This window comes from Cyprinodon variegatus, unplaced genomic scaffold (assembly GCF_000732505.1).
Source record: "Cyprinodon variegatus isolate N-32 unplaced genomic scaffold, C_variegatus-1.0 Scaffold721, whole genome shotgun sequence".
Taxonomy (NCBI): Eukaryota; Metazoa; Chordata; class Actinopteri; order Cyprinodontiformes; family Cyprinodontidae; genus Cyprinodon; species Cyprinodon variegatus.
This window is the reverse complement of record NW_015151174.1, coordinates 254058-273026: the sequence shown is the minus strand read 5'-3', so window position 1 is coordinate 273026 and position 18969 is coordinate 254058. Positions and strand designations below refer to the sequence as shown.

The window sequence follows — 18969 nt, the reverse complement described above, 5'->3', positions numbered from 1 at the left end:
AATACGGCTGTAATTAAGAGAACCTGAATGGTGCTCAATGGAACATCAGTCAGGCGGAAAAATCAATGACAATGGCATTTGCTTTTTCATGGCACCAATCTAATTGATTTTGGTCTATTTGGGGCACTGAGGTTCACAATTCACCACAGACAGATTAAAAGACAGGTACTTCATCCTGTGTCCAAAAGACGCTCACGCTGGTCTGAAACTGAACAAGGTTCTGGAATAGAGATCTGCAGCTAATGTAAGAGAACAGCTTTGGCACTCCTCAATGGTAAGCAGATGTAGCTGCCAACAGAAGTCCATTAGTCGGTGCGGTTGGATTGGACCGCCGCTGTCCCATTCACTCATCCGTCTCACTAATAGGGGGTGGAAGCAGAGGCGCTTTGGTGATGCACAGGCGGTCAGCTCGCCAGCGGACAGAAGATATGGAGGAGTTACGTGGGAACAATGTAAAGGAGGATGATAGGAAGAAAGAACTGCTGGTTAGCTAGGCATTGATTAGTTTGACACGGATTCTTCAAGAAAAATCATTCTCAAAATCCTATTAGCTGCAGACTATATATTTATACAGACCTATACAGTAATATTTATGAACTAATGAAAAAGTTAACCTGTTAGTTTTTTTAATTCATTCTACAATACTTTGTTTGCAGTGTTACACATTAGTGGTGAAAAAGGTCAGTGTGTCCCAAATAATCTGAGGCAGCCTCATCAAACTGTGTGTTATGATAGTAAACAAGTAGGAAGGCAATACTGTTGTTAATTTTTTCTGAGGCAGTATATTCTCCTGCATCTCTGACATGAAGAGCGAAGTCTCATTAGAATAAAGGATGGTCTATTTTACCCATCCTAATCATTTATAGCAACAGATTTTTATTGTAAACTACACAAAGTCAGTTCACACCAAAAACTAAAGAACCCATATGAGCACAAGATTTGAGTAAAGTTGCAATATTCAGTGGTGGAGGCAGAATCTGTTTTTATCATTTGCTCAGAGTAAGGGAGGCGTTTCTGAGCCAAGAGCTGAATGATCCATAAATACACTTACCTTTCTGCATCTGTCTGCCTTGGTTGAGGCTTTTGTGCAGGAAATTTTAAAGGATTGTGGTTGGAAACTGTGAGATCGGTACGTTTGGTGTCTCCTATGGCTGAATTATTATTAGTTTGTGTTTTTTTTTTTTTTTATAAATGAGGCACATGGTTAATAGAATTTTAGTTGAATTCAAGATAATTTTACTCATGGTATATATGTGCAGTGAACTTTTTTGAAACCTCCTGAATGAAACCACATTGTTGCAGACATCTCTCCAACTACAGCCCCGTGGATATGACAGAGCTTTAGCTTAAGAAAAGTATTTTGTTGTTCCTAAGGTTTGTTTAAAACCCAGGGCTGCACATTTTCACCGACAATGGAGCATTTGTGAACAAGTTTAAAAACCAAAGTGGTGATTTAATCAGTGACCAGGAGCTGTTGTAATTATGAGTTAATTTAGTGGTGCAGGTTTTAAAGCAGGGACTGTTTGTCCATGTTAATATTCTGCCTACTAAGGGTGTGGCAGGGAGGTTGCACCATTTTTTTAGATTTGTATAATTGGTTAGTCTACAGAGATTATAATTAAAACCTCATTTAGATGAGGGTAACCGAAAATAAATAAAAATCCTGTACTTAATGACTCGTCATGTACACCAGGCCTAAATAAAGCACCATAAAAGAAGAAAAGACAGAGAAAAACTACAGCAGTTCAGCTTTTGATCAGATATAACTGCTGATAGGAATGCTGGTGCTATTAATTTAGAAGGTGGTTAAAGGTGCATTCATGGGTGTACACACACAAAGAAAACCCTTAAACTGGTTAACATCTTTACAAAGCAAATCTGTTTGCGATTTTGGTTTCCCATCACAGATGGGAAGATTTTAAATCGATTTATTTAAAAAATCTGACTTTTTAAAATTATGTATACTCGTTTGGTAACCTTGTTATAGATTAATCACTGATATTGCATTCTTATGAATTAAAAGCTATAAAGCTACTGCAGACAACTGAAATCTCCACGACTGACTAGCTGCTAACTTTAGTCATCTAAGAGACTCAAAAGAAAAAGCTTATTCTAATACCGCCTGGGGTTTACTGACGTCTAATCTGCTCCAAACCACAATAACTGACTAAAAAAAATCTGCAAACTCTGCAGGACTTTAGTAATAAAAAAGGATACAGTTCAACAGTTGAAATCAGGTACAACAGTAAATCCAAACGTTCTTTTCTTTTTTAGGTTAGGTTTTAGGTACAGCTGGGCATACGCTGTTTGATATTTTCAATTGTTTTACTAAGCCACAGCTCAAACTGTACGATGATATCGCAGGGTTTAAAAGTTCACAGCTCATGATGTACGTTCTTACACTGTATGGCCTGACGCTCTACCTGCTCGCACTGCACGTCCAAAAACCACACGTCTAAATCAGCGACGAGAGACTCGTCAACCTTGAAGAACTACTCCCTTGTTTGCACATATGCGAAGTTCTGATTTGTCCACGAACACCTCACAAGGGCCGTCTGAATTTCAAACATGTTTGATTTTCTCCCAACCTAACGATTCCTGATCGGGAGGTGGTCGTGAGAGGCTGATCGCCCATCGGTACCTCCTGTATACTAAAAGATAGAGGACGCACGATGAGGCTGAAACCACCGAAAAGGTGTCGTACGGCTGGAGAATCATCGTGAAAATGTCAGCGTATGTCCAGCTTAACATTATCTGAAAATTAAACCCCAGGAGGAACTGATAATATTGAAGTTACAAATACAAGTTACAACTTTCCAACAATACAAACACAAATTCCGAATTTATGTGTTCAGATCAAAAAGTTAAGAAAAGTAATCTAGAACCCCTGATGAAGCTGTTACACTCATCAGTTGGTGGTGGTGGTAATCCGCCTGAATGTGGTTCATCAACTGGCTTTTAAATGAGAAGAAAACAGAACCCAGTAACTAAACATTACACTGCTTATCCTCTGAAAACATATAACACATGACACTAGTACGCAGTTTAACATCTCCATCAGAGTATTTATATTCAGAAATTTGTAATTGTATGTTTTCTAACCACTCATTCTCTGTCACAGATAAAAAAACATGTAATGGCACATGTATATATGTGCTAACAACAAATACTAATCTTACATTTATATATGTATTTAGACTTAATTTCCAAATGTAGGCTCATATCCAGATGTTTTTACTGTTTGTTATCTGATTCAATATTTACGGACTTACCAACAGTCACCAACCTATAAATAAACTCTGATCTGATGTCCATTTGGCTTTATGGCGATTACTTAAAAACACTTCAGTAAGAATGGCAAAGACACAGGAAATGATACCATTTAAGTTTTTGTAACATTCCGATTCCCACTCTGCAAAGTAAAAAAAAACCTCTTGGATATCTGTTGGATATTGAAAAAGAAAAAACAGACAAATTTTCACACGAACTGAGGTGTTTTTACTGCATTTCAGAAACAGCCTTATGACACATTGCACTCACAGCGAAGAAGAACACACATCCTCAACGTCAGTGGACAAAGTGACCCAAAGTGTCATTTATGGGGATGAGGGGGAGAGCGTGAGTCTGCAGTTCAGTCACAGGCTCACTCTCCTCCTTAAAATGGTGCACTTTAGAGTAGCAGGCATTAAAAGCACCCAGTTGATGCTTAGGTAAGTCAATACAACACACACAATGGGTGTAGATGTGATCGACAAAACTGTTGAGGGGGAGAGGAGAGGAGGGAAACATCCACTGACACAGATTCACTGGAAAGGTGAGAACTTTTCACTGGTTGAGAACCGACCGACTCTATCTAGGACTTGGACTCTGCGCTGATCGTATCCAGTCTTCTGTTCATTTTAATCACAATCGGCCTTTTCCTTCGAGTTAAAAAGTAAAGCAGTGGCTCCCCTTTGCCTCTGCGTTAGTTCCTTCTCTGCTCCAGTGGCGCTGTGCCAGTATGGGGTTGTGTTAAAACACCTCTAATAAGAATAAACTTCTAACACCAGTTTTGTCCTTTTTGTCCACATTAAAAAAAAAAAAAAAAATTGTGGCATTCTTTTTTTTTTTGGAATATGATACTCTTGCAAAGTCATACACATCCATATAGATAGATGAACAGTTTCTTTTTTTTGTCAGCATACAAGGTAAGCTGGGTGACTATATATGAAGACAACAACTACAACTTTCACAGCACTGGCATTGGTTAATTTTAAATACAGTACTCAAGCATTGTTAGAATATTAAGATAACAAAAAAAATTTTTAAAAAAAGGTAACATAATACCTCAGATGAAAAAAAATAATTAAAAAGCTACGGTACGCAAGTCGGTTTCTGTTCTAAAATGTTTCTTCCATAAATCAATGGCATGATGTACATATTTGTTTTTAACCATACCAACATCTATCCCAAAGAGAACAAATTGTCTATGCAGTATATCGCTTTGGACTTCCCTTGATTTCACACAGTACCATGCAGTTATCTCATTAATTATGCATCAACTTTGTTGGCTAAATTCGGACTGAAATCATCGATAAACGCGTTAGAAGAGTGTTGTCTTCACATAGACTCGGGTAATGGTGCTTTAGTCGGTAATTTCTCGGTGCACATCCACCCTATTGCATGTTGACAGGTTTTGCAGGATACAGTGGCAATCGTTGTGGGTTGGGTTTGGGGGGGAGGGGGGTATTCTGGGTGTAAGGTGGTTGTAGCTGGATGGGGAGAGGGAGGAGGAGGGGGTGTTGGGGTTGTCAGCTCCTTGACGACGGCCTTTGAATCCTTGCAGACCTGAGTGGTGGTGCCTGAGTTAGTCTGTTTAATGTCCATCCTCCCTCCCGCACGGTTCGCTGGTCTGAAAAAACAAATGAAGCCCACGTTAGGGAGTAGGGAAAGGATTTGTCCGATCAGTCTAGAAATGTCGGGAATAATCCCTCCCTCTGTGGTTAATTCTCTCCTAGTTGATGGGAAGTTTGTGGGGATTCACTCAGTCTGTGGAGTTTTTCATTCAAAACTGAGCCATTCTAAAGGATAAACCTCCAGGGGAAGAAAGGGCTGCGCCTGTGACTCAGGCCACTTAACAAGTCCTTGTACTCAATCTGTCTCACACTACCTGATAAAATGTACCAGATACTGGGTTTTAGGAGAAGAAAGAAAGGCTGAGGAGAGTGTCTGGTTGGAAAGTGAAATATCTAAAATCTCAAACTTAACTCCTGAAAAGTCAGTGTTGTACGACCCATGCAGACATGAATCAAACTGCTTAAACTGCCTTATAAACACTCCCTATAGAGCTCTGATAATAAGCTTTTATTTGATTAGGGTGTATTGAAACAGATCTACAGGTTGCAGGGCACCAACTCTTGAGGATTGGGTTTTTTGACCAATGATCTAACTGCTCGTTATATCATCCATCAGTTTATTTCCACAAAAAATTCAAGCCATGTGCAACATCTGACCATTTTCCACCCACTTTATCTTTCCTGGCGTGTAACTTAATTTTATTTCTCTTACATCTAAAGAGATTTGCTGTCCTTGCTGATGAAAAGCTTTCGTTCAGATTGATGCTACACCTACTGTAGTTGGGGAGGAAGGGTGGCCTAGTGGTTAGGGCATTGTGCTTGTGTCCCAGAGGTTCTGAGTTCAAGCCCCATTCCCACGGACTACCACTGTGGGTCCCTGAGCAAGACCCTTAACCCCACACTGCTCCCCGGGTGCCGCAAAATGGCAGCCAACTGCTTCCCAAGGGAATGGGTTAATTGCATAGAGTTAATTTTGTTGCTTTGTACTTGTGACAATAAAGTTAAAATCCTCAATTCTTCCTCTTCTTCCGTTTAACCGACTTTATCCCCGGCCTGTCTGATATGCTTCTCATATAGCTATCTGTGCGCTAATAATCACTAACAAACCTCTGAGGCCGTCACAGCTAGATTTATAATAAGATTGTATCCACTGGGTTTAATTAAGGAGTAGGAAGAAGAGTGCAAGAAACTTTTAAATAAAAAAATGGCATTAATACAGAGGGTCTCTTTCCTTCTTCCTTTGGGAATGTACTAAGTGCTTGGGTGTAATTACTGTCACATCTCCATTTGGCTGCCATAACAGAGTTCTAGTCTTTCCTCGCTTTTGTTCCTTTTTTTCTGAAAAGAAAAAAAAAAAGCTATCTTGAGGCACGCCTACTATGAAAATACTCCAGAAAAATTTCAAAGTGGTTTCCTTCCTCATTAAAAAAAAAACCCAGCTGCAGCCTTTAGTACTTTCCTACAGTCATCCATCCTATTTCCTTCCCTCATTTCCTTGTCGTGAAGTAGATACGGGAGAGGCTCATGGAGAAAACCCCCCTCGTCTATAATGATTGAGATTTAGTGGAGATAGCCATCATGCAAAACATGAACCGCTGACAGCAGCGGCTATGTAAAATACATACGCCTACTGTTGCTTTCCAAATTGCAGAAAAATGATGAGCGGAACTGATGGACAAGTGTGTGTGTAGTTGGGGGGAAGCCCCTGATAGGCCAGCCTTAAGTGCTACATGATTTGCACGTTGCAAGTTGATTCACAATCACATTTTGGGACAGGCACCTATCACGTATCTAGAGCTATCCAGGTCCTACCGTACCTTGATGGGGCCGTCCACTGGGTCCAGTCCCTGCTCCGACAGCTGTTTCAAGGCACTTAGAGCAGCCTGAGAAGAGAAGGGGAGGGGGGACAACAGATGGTTGTGTGAGTTAGGAGGCAGGGGAGGGGTTCAGAGACTGGGTGGGAAGAGAGTGAGTGTCAGCCTTCAGCTGCTTTTCAAATAACACTTAACTTTGGGAAACCTGATGCCAGCAGGACACTTTCCCTTAGCTCTCTGTTGTCTTTGGCTTCACTCCTCTCACTGTTTATCCAGCATTATTGGGCTAACATTTCCACTTTGTGTTTTGGCTGCACCGCATTTACCTAAATCAAACCAAGTGACATCTGTATTCACGGTGGCCGCAGCCGAACCAGAAGTGGCAGGTCTTTAACACTTGTAAATCAAAACCACAAGCTCTGAAAACTGCACAGAACGGACGAGAAAAAAAAAAAATGTTGTTTGCTCATAATGTTTGTGCTGCTAATTGTATAAGGATGCAATTATGGTTGATTTTTGGTAGAGAGGGGAAACAGTGTAAAACTGCTGAGATGGTGTTTAGATTGAATTCTTTTACATGAAGGCATTTTGGGGGATAATTGCTACCAGAACTACAGAAAAAAAAAAAAATATAAGAAATCTATATCTGTAAGCTTAGAGCTAAAAAATTATGTAATTTCCCTTCCCCAACATTCTGTGTAAAATAGCTGGACTGGTAGTGATGTGAGACGGCTTTGTGCTGCTTTTATTGTATGAAGAAGTGCAAACAAACAAGGTTTTTAAGGTACCTCTGGAACTTGACGGCTAACGCAGAATGCCTAGGTTTAGCTTTGAAGCAATCCAAACCTTCTTAAAGTAAAAAGAAAACTCTGAAGGATCAGATCTACGCTTCCTAGATTCGTCTGTTCAAAACTGAAGTTATCTTAACCAGTTTGGTTCAGTCATCAGGCAGATCTCAACTACAACCTAAAAATTTGTTCCAGATGTGTTCTGCATCTCTGTCAGAAATGTGTGGGCAGATTGTGTAATGGGGGGAATCTATGCTGTGTTTTATTTTGCCTTGAAAGTTGGGAATTTGGGTCTGGGAATGACATCACATCAAACATATCAGTGTTTCAGCTGTGAGGAGTTGCCAATTATTTTCTACATTAATTACAACATAGGTTTTTTTGATATGTTTGTGCTGCTAATTTAATGCAATGCAGACCAACAACAGTACATATAAACCTGTTACTGATGTATGTGCCGTAGCTTTATATCACCAATAGAGCCGTTTGGGACTTTTGGGTCCAGACAGGTTAGAGACCTGAACTATTACACAAAATTGGATAAATCTCAGCCTGATAAGCCAAAACAAGCAATTAGAAACTGAAACATCTCTCCTTATGTGGATCAGTGAATGCAGCTAAGCTCTTGCACAGGGCTACTAAACTCTGGCGCTTGAGGTCTGGTGTTCTTCACCTTTTAGATGTGCCTCATCTTTAATACACCCGGGTCAAATAATGAGGTCATTAACTGGACTCTGGTGAACCAGTCATGTGATTGAGGTGTGTAGAAGTTGATGATTTCTGCAGTAGCAGGTTAGGCTAACAGCAGCAGACTCCTGGATTAATTCTGCCACAGAGAGAAGAGGAAGCACAGAGGTTTAAGGAGACATTTAAAAGAGAACTATTTAGTTTTAGAGCAAAAGAGTGAGAGCATCACTATAAGCAAATAATAAGAAGGCTGCGTACCCTACAGATGCCCAAGGAAAATAAGATAGATTTTGCCTATTAAAAAATGCAGAGTTATGGCAGGAATACACCCTATATGTGAACTACACACACAGAAAGGTTGCTAACTTCTAGCGTGTTAAACAACATTATTTAAAAAAAAGCATTTAGACATATCTCAATACTGGACATAAGATAACGTGAATAAACACAAAAAGCAGTTTCCAAACACAGATTCATTTGTCGAGGGAAAAAACCCGTTTATTATCTGCGTTACATCTCTGAGGAGGGATTTTGGCTTGCTCTTCTTTGCAAGACTTTTTTAATAAATCCAAACTGCATGGCCTACTTTGTGCCAAAATTAGCCACAATTAGGGATTGTGGTTCACTGAACTTTGGGAGAGAGTTTTCCTACTTGTCTAAACTGACATATCTAAAACTTTCACTTTTATTCCTTTAGACTGATGCATGGTGTTTTGCTTTAAAAGATATTTAAGCAAACGTCATGTTGTGAGGCGGGTTCCTATCAGGCAACATTTTAATGGTATGACAGAAACACACATTGATTAACCGCATTTTAGGCAATAGACACCTGGCTGGCATCCAGGAAAACGGTGTAAAACTGAACTACTGTCAAGCTTAGCACAAGCATACCGGTAACTTTAATATTCTGTGTTGCTGTTTGTTTTACTATTTGATTTTCTGTAAAAGAAAGGCATATCTGTCAACTTTAGGAGAAACATGTAAACCGAAGCTAGAAACAGTCTCTGGTTCAGCTAAATCATAGTATATATATTAAACAAAAAATTATCTTTATTTGCTTTGTGACTGTTTTATGAATATTGCTTTGCACACACAAAAATAAATAAATAAATCAGTGCACATCTGTTTCTTATACCAGAGGCCAATACTATCCTGTATCCATTACACTCAATTACTGTTAATTAGAACTAAGATAAACCACAAGTGGCAGTGCTCAGTAGATAAGTGAGAGGCGATGATTGTTTGAGTCTCTCATTATAAAGCTTACCAACATCCATCTGTAAGCCATTCTTATTTAATCTACTTCAGAGTTTACTTTTTTCCCTGATAGGAAAATCTGAAACATCTCTATAAATACTCATCTGTACTTAAGACATCTGCATGAAAGAAGTATGTTTTATGCTTTTGTAAAGTATAACAAATAAAAGAGCTGCATGCCAAATCAATGTTTTTACTCAATGCATTATAAATGGGACAAGGCAATACAAATTCATCTCTGGTCTTGCATCACAAATTATTAAAGCCTCTTTTTTCCCTATGCACACGGAGAAACACATCCAAGGAATGGTAATAAATGACTGACAGGTGCAAGGGTCAAAATCTGGGTTGTATCTATCAATTTAAGAAAAAAACCAACTTGATACTTTAAAGTACTAAATAATGTAGAGCAATAATAGCTGGACTGATTTGAAAAATTGATACTGTCAGGGTTACTTAAAGCTTTTACCCCCTGAGACCCAGAGATTGACTGAAGCCCCACCAAGAGTCTAACAGACAATTTATGGCACACTGTGTTTTTTTTTTCTTTTTGTGAAGCCTTGACACCCAGCGAGATGTAGAAGCTGAATATGCTAGAAGAGATTTAAAGCGACAGCCGTGTGAAACATGACAGACGAACGAAAGCTTTACAATTACATTTCTACTAATCATAAATTAAAACCCAAAAGTATGTTTGCAATGACTTAATAAGAGAAAATGATTGCACATGTGTGTTTAATGGAAAACCCTATTAAAAAAAGTAGTTTACACTAAAACGCATGACTGGTATCACACCTTTCAAAATAAGAAAGGTTTTCTCCCGCAATTAGTACGCTGCAATCACAAACACCTTCCCCATAAACTTCTTGTTTGTCGTATTTATTCAATGAGTTTGAAAGTGTTTTTGTCCCTGAGTAAACAGCCAGGGACCATCTGTTGGAGTTCGGGGAGAGGGGTAGTGGGTTAGGGGCCGGAGATAAACAGCCATAAATCAGGGGCCTGACAGTGGCAGTGCTGCTGATATACGACAGGCAGGCATAAGGGCGTAGCAGCTCAACGAAGGACGCACAGCCCAAGACAAATACTGGCTCTATCTGTAGGAAATGTAAAAAAAAAAAGTCATTATTTTTTTAATGTGATGAGTTAGCTGTCATTAGAGGACGGCAATTCTTTGGAGCATCATCACTATAGATTGTGTTTTGTCTGAGGCTTTGAGGAGAAAGGTGGAGGTGTAAGGTGGAGGTATTCCATCTATGTCAACTAAAGGAGGGTTAGTAGGTAAGGACATAGGATGTTCTCTGTTAAGGAAATTACTAGTTTAAAAAGTAATTACACTCGCTTTGAATATGTTGTACTAAATAGAAAAAGTAGGTCACTCTATCTTTAAGATACTTCGAAAAGTTATACTTGACCAAAGTATAAAGGCTTTTCTGAGGATGAAGAATCAACCAATAAGTTTAACAAGGCCTGCTTTTTTTCCTGACACTGTCAATAATCTCCCCAAAGGAGTTTTAGGGCTCTCCACCATACCCACACTAATTTGATATTCTATTAGTCATTAAATGCAAAGATGTTACACGTTTATTTTATTTGACAGGTCAAAAACTAAAATCCATAGTTTTAAAAATAATATTTCCATTGGTTGTTGTTTCTCATGTGTTTGTCACTTGCTCCAATCAGTGTTTCTTTCATCTAGCCCAGGTGGTATTGGGAAAGAAGTTATTCAAAGATAGAGATTTTATTGTTAGAAACACCTTGGAGCAAATCATTTACTCTCTTGTTTAAATAATGACCCAAGAAACTAGTCTCAGTTCTGAATAACCCATCACTGACCACAGTATTGTGGACAGTGCTCACAAGAGGGTGATAATGGATGTGACTTGTATTTTTAAATTAAAAACCTGCCGTGTGTTAGCCAAAAAAAGTTGCTAAGAATGCCCTTTGTCAACATAACTGGCATGAACCGATGCTGATAAATATACAGATAAGTGCTGCTTTCTCTCAAACGTTCAACTGTTGAGACGAATGCTATGCGCCTGGTGTCATAGGGAGCTGTATAGCTAATTTGAATCGTCTAAAATGGGAGAAAACAGTTGTTGGACCTTTTTTTTTTGGTAAATTGCTGACAATGATTATTGTATACCCAAAAAAGAATTTATATTTATTACAAGAAGTTAATAGCATTGAAATTTTTGAAATACACATCAATGATTTAATGTAATCAATGTCATTTCTCTGGCTGTATATACCTACAGGTTTATTTGGTGGAGGGTTTTGTTTCTATTTATGTTCAGGTGAATTTAGAAAATTTGGAAATTGGTGTTTGGGTTGGTTGATGTTAACTAGTCTCTCTTGTGTGTATTTGGTTTATTCATTTATTGTTGTTTGTCAAATTGTCTGAAATAAATTCCTATTCATTCATTTATAATCAGCATAATATTACTAACTATAGAACAGGAGTATAAAATGACAACCAAGTTAAAGGTGCTGGGGTGAATGCTTATCGTGGAAAAAAATGAATGTATACGTACTTTAATATCCATGGTATATAGGCCTTTTAACCATTAGCAACACAAAAATGGACTGTATTAAGAACAAGCTTTGTGCTAAAAAAATGGTCTTGCTTTAGTGGCCTCATTGAAAAATAACTTGGTTCATTACTAAGTCCTGGTGGTTGTGTTATTAGCCCATTGCTACCAAGTACGGGAAAAAAAGACCAAAAATATTTGGTTCTCAGTTTAATTGTAATTGAATCCTGATGTGTTTCACTTAGAGTTGGAATGCAAATTGACAATTCAGCAAACCAGAAACAAGTTATTGAAGTAAACAACACTGATACAAATGTTATCCAGACATTAGTGTGATCTAAAAATGCTTAAATCCTTAATCAGTGCTTAGCATGTTGCGCTCTCTCTCTCTCCAATGGTATTTGATGGCAAATTTAACCAGAATAACTTGCTACCTTGTGTTTTGCTCATACAGGGGAACATCTTGTGCATGCCCTTAAAAGTGAGTTCTCTCATCATCTCTAAAGGTACCCCCCCCAATCAAATCTAGGCTCTCAGACTGTCCTGGTGTGACAGTGTGCTAAAACCCATTCCCCTTGAGGCACATTAACATTGCTACTCCAGTCTGGTTATTGGGAAAAGTGAGAGAATTCTCACCCACAGTTGGCCAGATTTCCTTCACATATAGATTTTTACAGCGGGTCAAACATCATACAGTTTCAACAGATTGTTTTGGGGGCAGCATTGGTTGATGATGAAAGCCTGCCGCTCAAGGGATTTCTGTTGCTTCTTTGCTCTTTGAATGTAGTCATGTTGCTGCACCAACTCATTACGCCCAGTAACCCTGTGAACCATTTAAAAATCTGATCTTCAGATTCATGCTCCATATTTTTCCTTCCTCAGTTTTCTCTAACATAAATGTGCTGGTCTTATGCCTAATTCTATCTTCATCCATTTAAGCTGGCAGCCACACTGCAGGCAACTCATTCCAGGAGGTATATATATTTGCAAAAAGATCAGCAGTTATTAATGTGCCAGGGTATGGTTTCTGGTCAGTTTCAGGGTCCAGGATGGGTTCACATCAGACGCTGACTGTAGCACCGTAATAAGGAGAGAACTTACATAATACAGCTAATATAGACTATGCAAGTGTTAAGTGTTTTGCTACTAAATGCTGTCTGTATGGCTGTTTTACTGTGTGCCATAATGTCCGTTTGCATCAAACGTGGAAGTCATTGTTACCTTTTCATTATTGTGCTGCTGACAAGATTTCCCCCCTGGCTCAGTGCTAATTGCTGCCTCATTGACTACCCAATTCCTTTGTGCCTCCTTTAGATAACAATCCAATACTCATTATTAACCTAAGACTGATAGCCAAGTCAAAGGAGTTAGCAGTCAATCTGTGAGCTTTTCCATCTATTTAAGAGTTCCTAGTTCAAAGGATTGGACCAACAGTGGTCAGATGTGTCACGTTTGAGAATGATCTGCAACCGTGGCGAGTCTCCTGATGTGGAGTGACAAGGTCGGTTCATTTTTCTGGGCCTGCTGCGCTTCTAATGGTTTCCTTGACAAAGGCTTGACTTCCATCAGCGGCTAAGCTAAACAAAGGCCCAGTCCCACAGGAGTCTGCAGCATCAGCTTGACAGACATGATGGATCATAGGATCACATTGACCCTGACAAATCAGACCCCTGTATCAGCTCTCACTGTTGGGTAACTGTGTTCTTTAGTACTAATGAAGACATTTAAGAAATAGCGTAAGTCTGGAAATAGTTTAGCAAAAGTCTTTGTGGGATACGAATTTATCCATAAAGGAAATGAGAGGGAAAAAATAGTCCTTTAGTCAACAGTGTATATTCTCCGTCTCTTTGTAGGGTCCCATCCTCACAGATCTGCCTGTAATGCCCTTCATGACTTTGTGCATTCTTGAAACGTCCATACTAATTATTAAGTTACACCACATTTTTTTATTCGGCTGAATACTAAATTAAAGTTGAAAGCAGGGCTCCTTAGATTAAGGAAAGGAAAAAATATGCACAATTCTCTTTTGTAATTTCAGACAACATACAGTAAACTATCATTTCTCAATAATAACTTTTGGTTTACAGAATAATACATAACAAAACACTATGTTTGGTTCTGTGTCGACACTCTACTTAATTTTTTCCATCAGCTGAAAACCCATTATCTATGTCTCCTACTACACCACATCCAATAGGTGTTCTTATTATGAATTAAATTTGATTATCTTTTCATTTCTATAGCGCACAGAGCAGGGACCTTCTAGTACTCCTATGCAGATTAAATAGATGTTAAAAGAAGCAGTCAGAGATGATTTGGGTTTAACATTGTGGATTTAATTGCTGGAAACATCAGAAAATTAAAAGACTATTGTCATATATTGACGGACACGATCACTAACAATACTTAGGTAGGCTTTATCAACCCTGAACTGTGCAAAGAGTTTGCACAGGTTAGAGCTTACAACCTGTATGTTCAAAGGCTCCAAGTTCTCAGCACTGCCATTTGAGTCTCTTTGCTGGATCTTTTCCTCCTTTCTCTAAAACCAATTTCCATACTCCCAAAAAACCCTTCCAAAATAAATAAACCAAAAATAATGTTTAAAAATAGGGATGCACAATATAATCGGCCCCCTATCGGTATCGGCCTTAAAACTGAATATCGGACATCGGCCACCACACCGATATTTAACCCGATATTTGATCAGCTTCTGAGTTTCTAAAGTCTAAAAAAAAAAATACAAAAAAAAAAATACTACTTCTTCTTCCTCAAAAACTTCTTTTTTACAGACTTAAAAACTTCTAAAGACGAGGGAAAAAATATTGATACATTAAAATATCCCAATATCTTCATATGCTGATATATTGCCATTTAAAAACACCATATCAATCTCTTTTACTAATGAAATATTGCTATATGTCATCGTTATGCTACGAAATACCCCGAAAATTCACGAAATTTTGCCATTTTTATATGTTGATATATTGACGTGATATCGATCTATTTTACTAACAAAATCTCACAAGAATTTGCAAAATATCACGAGAGTTTGTAACAGAACGATGAAATTTCACGAGATTTTGAAAGTAAAATAGATCGATACCGCGTTTTAAAAATCAATTTGATATCAGCATATGAAAATATATTTGAGTATATTATTTTTCAAAGTGTCAGAAATGGATAACAAAACTGCTATTATTAATGACTACTTATTTTTGTCCAGCTTTAACATCGATATCGATATCGGTTATTGGCTACATGAGTTTTAAAATATCGGCATATCGGATATCGGCCAAAATCCCAATATTGTGCATCCCTATTTAAAAAGCTAAAACGGTACCAAGAAAAAGAAATCAGAGGATTACACCTGCAGACTGAATTTCTGCTAAAAGAGGAGGCGTTCATGTTTTTTGTTATGCCAAATTCTTAACATAAAAAATCACAATGCTGTTCCTGAAATCCTGAAGATTTTTCATTTTTGCCATTGTCCATATCCGCTTAGCCTGCATTAATGGCACCCATAAGTTATTGCTCAGTTAATACGAGAACACTCTTTCTGCTGCTGTAATCCTTTAGGCATTCAGAGGTGACTTTCAACATAGTTGCAAAGAACATCTATTTGAACAGGCTTGTTTATTTTTCTCTTGCAATAAAAAAAAAAGAAATCGATCCACATAAAATTGCTCAGTGTTAAGATACAAGCAGATTATTCAGTGCTCAGACCAGCCTGTGCTGCATACATAGTCACTTTAATCCCTTTCCTCTTCCACACTTATGCTTGGTTTGATGTTTACCGAGAAATCTTGCATCGACTAGATGCCTGAAGGAGTTACTGCTGTGTTGTAATTTGCTATTTGTTTTAACACACAGCTGAACAGGTACAACTAATAAAGTATACCCTGTAAATAGCATAAAAGCTGTTTTCCTCACTATTCCTTTGTACTATGGGCATATATCTTTGGTAACAACTTTTTTATAGAGAAAACGCCTCCACTAATGCAGGAAATGGACTATTTCTCAAACAAAGCAATCAGTAAAGCTAAAACATGCATATCGTAAGAGCTTAATAATGTGAAAAAAAAAGAGTTTGATTGAAATCGGGTGGGTGCTTTTGAACTGCTGTGAAGCAGGAACATGAAGGGGATGCTGGGCAGCTGCTTATGAGGATGATCTAAGGACATTCACTAGACTAAACAATGACCAGAGTGGATTTCAAACAGGGCGTTTTACAGGCTGGACCTGGGAGGATGGAAAAATGAGCACTCTGTTGTTGCAAAACTTCTGAAGCTGGATATATTATTCTGAAAAAGGGCTTGTCTTGTTTTCAAAAGGCCACATAAACCCTTGACAGTACCCTCTCTTTAGCGCTTACGCCTCAAAGCTTGAACGTAACATGAGCATACCGGGGAGGAGAAAACCCCAGCTATCTTTTTGTCCAGAGCTAACCCAGATATTTCCATGGCATCAACATTACATCTTTTCTGTGATTTGTTTCCTAGAACTGAGCAGAATGCCCTTCATTCTCAGCTTTAACCATCTGCAAATCAAGCAGAATAGCTTTTTCAGTCGTCTTAACTTTTCTCATCACTTGGCTTTTATGTGCTCGAAATTCTTTTCTTCTCCCTCTGCCCACATCAAAACCCTGGATGGGGATCACTGGAACATTCACGGACAGTTCTCGGAGAACACCTGTGTGTGCATGAGTGCCGGCAGTGTACATGTCCATTTGTTAATATGGTGTGATGTGTACATGGATTCTTGAGTAACTACAGAGAAAATGTATTCAGATCCTCTCTTCAAATCTCTTCCTCACTCTCTCTCCAGATTTCACATCCTCTTCCACATCAGAGCCACAGATAAAGAGGCAGTGTGTGCTTGGCGGTAGCCGAGCTGCAGCTTGACATGACGTTAATTCCTCTGAAGTAGCACTTGATCTTTGCCGGGACATTTCTTGTGCAAAAGCGCAGCGACTCCAAAAGCTTGAACTGCTAAATAAACTAAGGAATTCAGCCTGATTCTTCTTAGTTAGGTTGGCCTAACTACACATTGTGGTGATCATAACTCCCACAGTGTGTAGTGCTTTCTTTTGTGCATCTCCCAGGCATAATATTACCACTAAAAGCAGATTGAGTTAAGTGGGGGGGTAACGGCTGTGGGTCCCCCCAGGGGAGCAAGTCTTTGCTGACATGGGAAGCCATAAATAAGAGCCCAGGGCGTAATGCCATGTCATGCGTCATTTGGGCCAGTGAGAAGTGCTTTATCCTCTCCCATCACTGAGTTGCTGAGCATGGCACCTCCTAGGGTGTAATACAAAACACATGGGCAAAGGGCGAGGGGCAGGAGCACCTCAGTGTACCGTACTGCAGCCTTGTCAACACAGAATCCCAGAGAAGAAGCAGACACAGACGGCCCTATGATAACACCTCTACAATGCGTCACCACATTTGTCAAGAAAGCTGCGAACTGGACTTAGCCAGTTTTCAAATGATAAATTCACATTTTTGGCACAATATCAAAAACAAAGCATTAAGCAAGTTTTACGGCTTAATCTTCTTGACATTTACAGGACATAAGTACCAATATCATCCACTGACACATACATTAATGATAATTGATCAATTCAAGCTTTATGGGGAAAAAAAACAAAACTGTGTGTTAGATTTTATGATAACGAGGCACAGAAGAATAGTTAGGTGACAAGGTTTGATCAGTGACTGGCCAGTCGGTACATCAACTATCTGGTATTACTGAATTCCCAAAGGAACTAATGGTAATTGCTGAACAAAAAACAGGTTTGTTGAAAATGTTGCTGTGAGAAACAGACTAAGTTAGCCATTTTCAGTCAGTAGTAGTAGTTAGCCTCACCATCCTCTCTTTGACATGCTCAACTGTGTTGCCTTTAAGATTTATTTTACAGCATTCATTTATTCCACTTAACTGTAATCAATATGTTTGGATACAGCACTCTGAAAAGGGAACTTTTTTTGCTGTGACTTTTCATTGAAGACCATGTGATTGACTGACTGCTACAAACTTCTGGTCAGTAGTCTTCCTCCTTAATTGATCTTATGGAATGTTCTCATTCTCTTTAACTTTATGAAAAAGTTTTTTTTTTGGCAGCTGAATGGGGGCGAAGTTTGCAGCACTGTTGCTTTCACATCGAGGGTTTTTCTGCATGGAGTTTGGATGTCCTCCCTGTGCATGCATGGGTTATCTTTAGGTACTCTGGCCTCCTCCTTCTGTTTAAAAACATGATTGTTAGGTTGGTTGGCATCTCTAAAACTGGCATTAGGTGTGAGAGAATGTAGGTGCATTGTTGTAAATCTCTGCCCTGCAATTTACTGATGAGCTATCCAGATTGAAGCCAGCCTTTAGCCCATATACTGGTGGAGATAGGCACTAGCCCCTCATGACTCTGACAAAAGAGCCGCAGAAGAGGGATGAATTATTTTTCTTTTATTAACTATAAGCCCTAAACTTCAAATATTTAATAGATAAAATCTCTATGTGTAATAAATCCCAATAGCGTTTTCAAATTTTATATTAAATAAGTGAAACAAACCATTTTTTTTTTAAATATTCTAATATATTTGGATGCATGTTAAACAATCAAGAAACTCACAGCAGTGAGTGAAACTGGCTGTATATTAGCAGGTTAAGGGTTAAAAATTTGTTTTTTGCAAACATTTAATCAATATTAAATTTTTCTGGATCTCTATGCGCTGTATAATGCTTTATATTAAGACGAACATGAATATCTTTCATCATTTCACAACTTTTTGAATGTTTATTCTCCTGGGGATAGACCAGATGGTCTGTGAGCTGTATCCCTTAAGCTCACACATCTGGACTTTGCCTTTAAACCATGAATCAGTCTAAGTAGGGAAGACTGAAAAACACTCCCGTTGGCACATCTTTTGAACAAGCAGAGAAATCAGAACACTTACACTTTTCATTTAAGACTGAGACAATGAGACATTTCACTTGAGATAAGAACCTAAAAACAGGAAGTATACGAGTCAAACCTTCTACATGTTCTATTTTTTTTATCAATCATGAA

The 18969-nt window shown here is 38.6% G+C and overlaps 1 protein-coding gene across 1 annotated transcript in view; it reads right to left on the bottom strand.

Annotated features, from left to right (window-relative positions):
* Window positions 1–3466: 3466 nt before the first annotated feature.
* stau2 (staufen double-stranded RNA binding protein 2) overlaps window positions 3467–18969 on the bottom strand; it is a 116499-nt gene continuing 100996 nt past the window's right edge. Inside the window, exons 14-15 of the mRNA XM_015395039.1 lie at window positions 6653–6718; window positions 3467–4891 (exon numbers count right to left, since the gene is read on the bottom strand). Of these exons, the coding sequence (XP_015250525.1) occupies window positions 4856–4891; window positions 6653–6718 (102 nt within the window). The 3' untranslated portion in view covers window positions 3467–4855. The remainder of the gene's footprint in view (window positions 4892–6652; window positions 6719–18969) is intronic.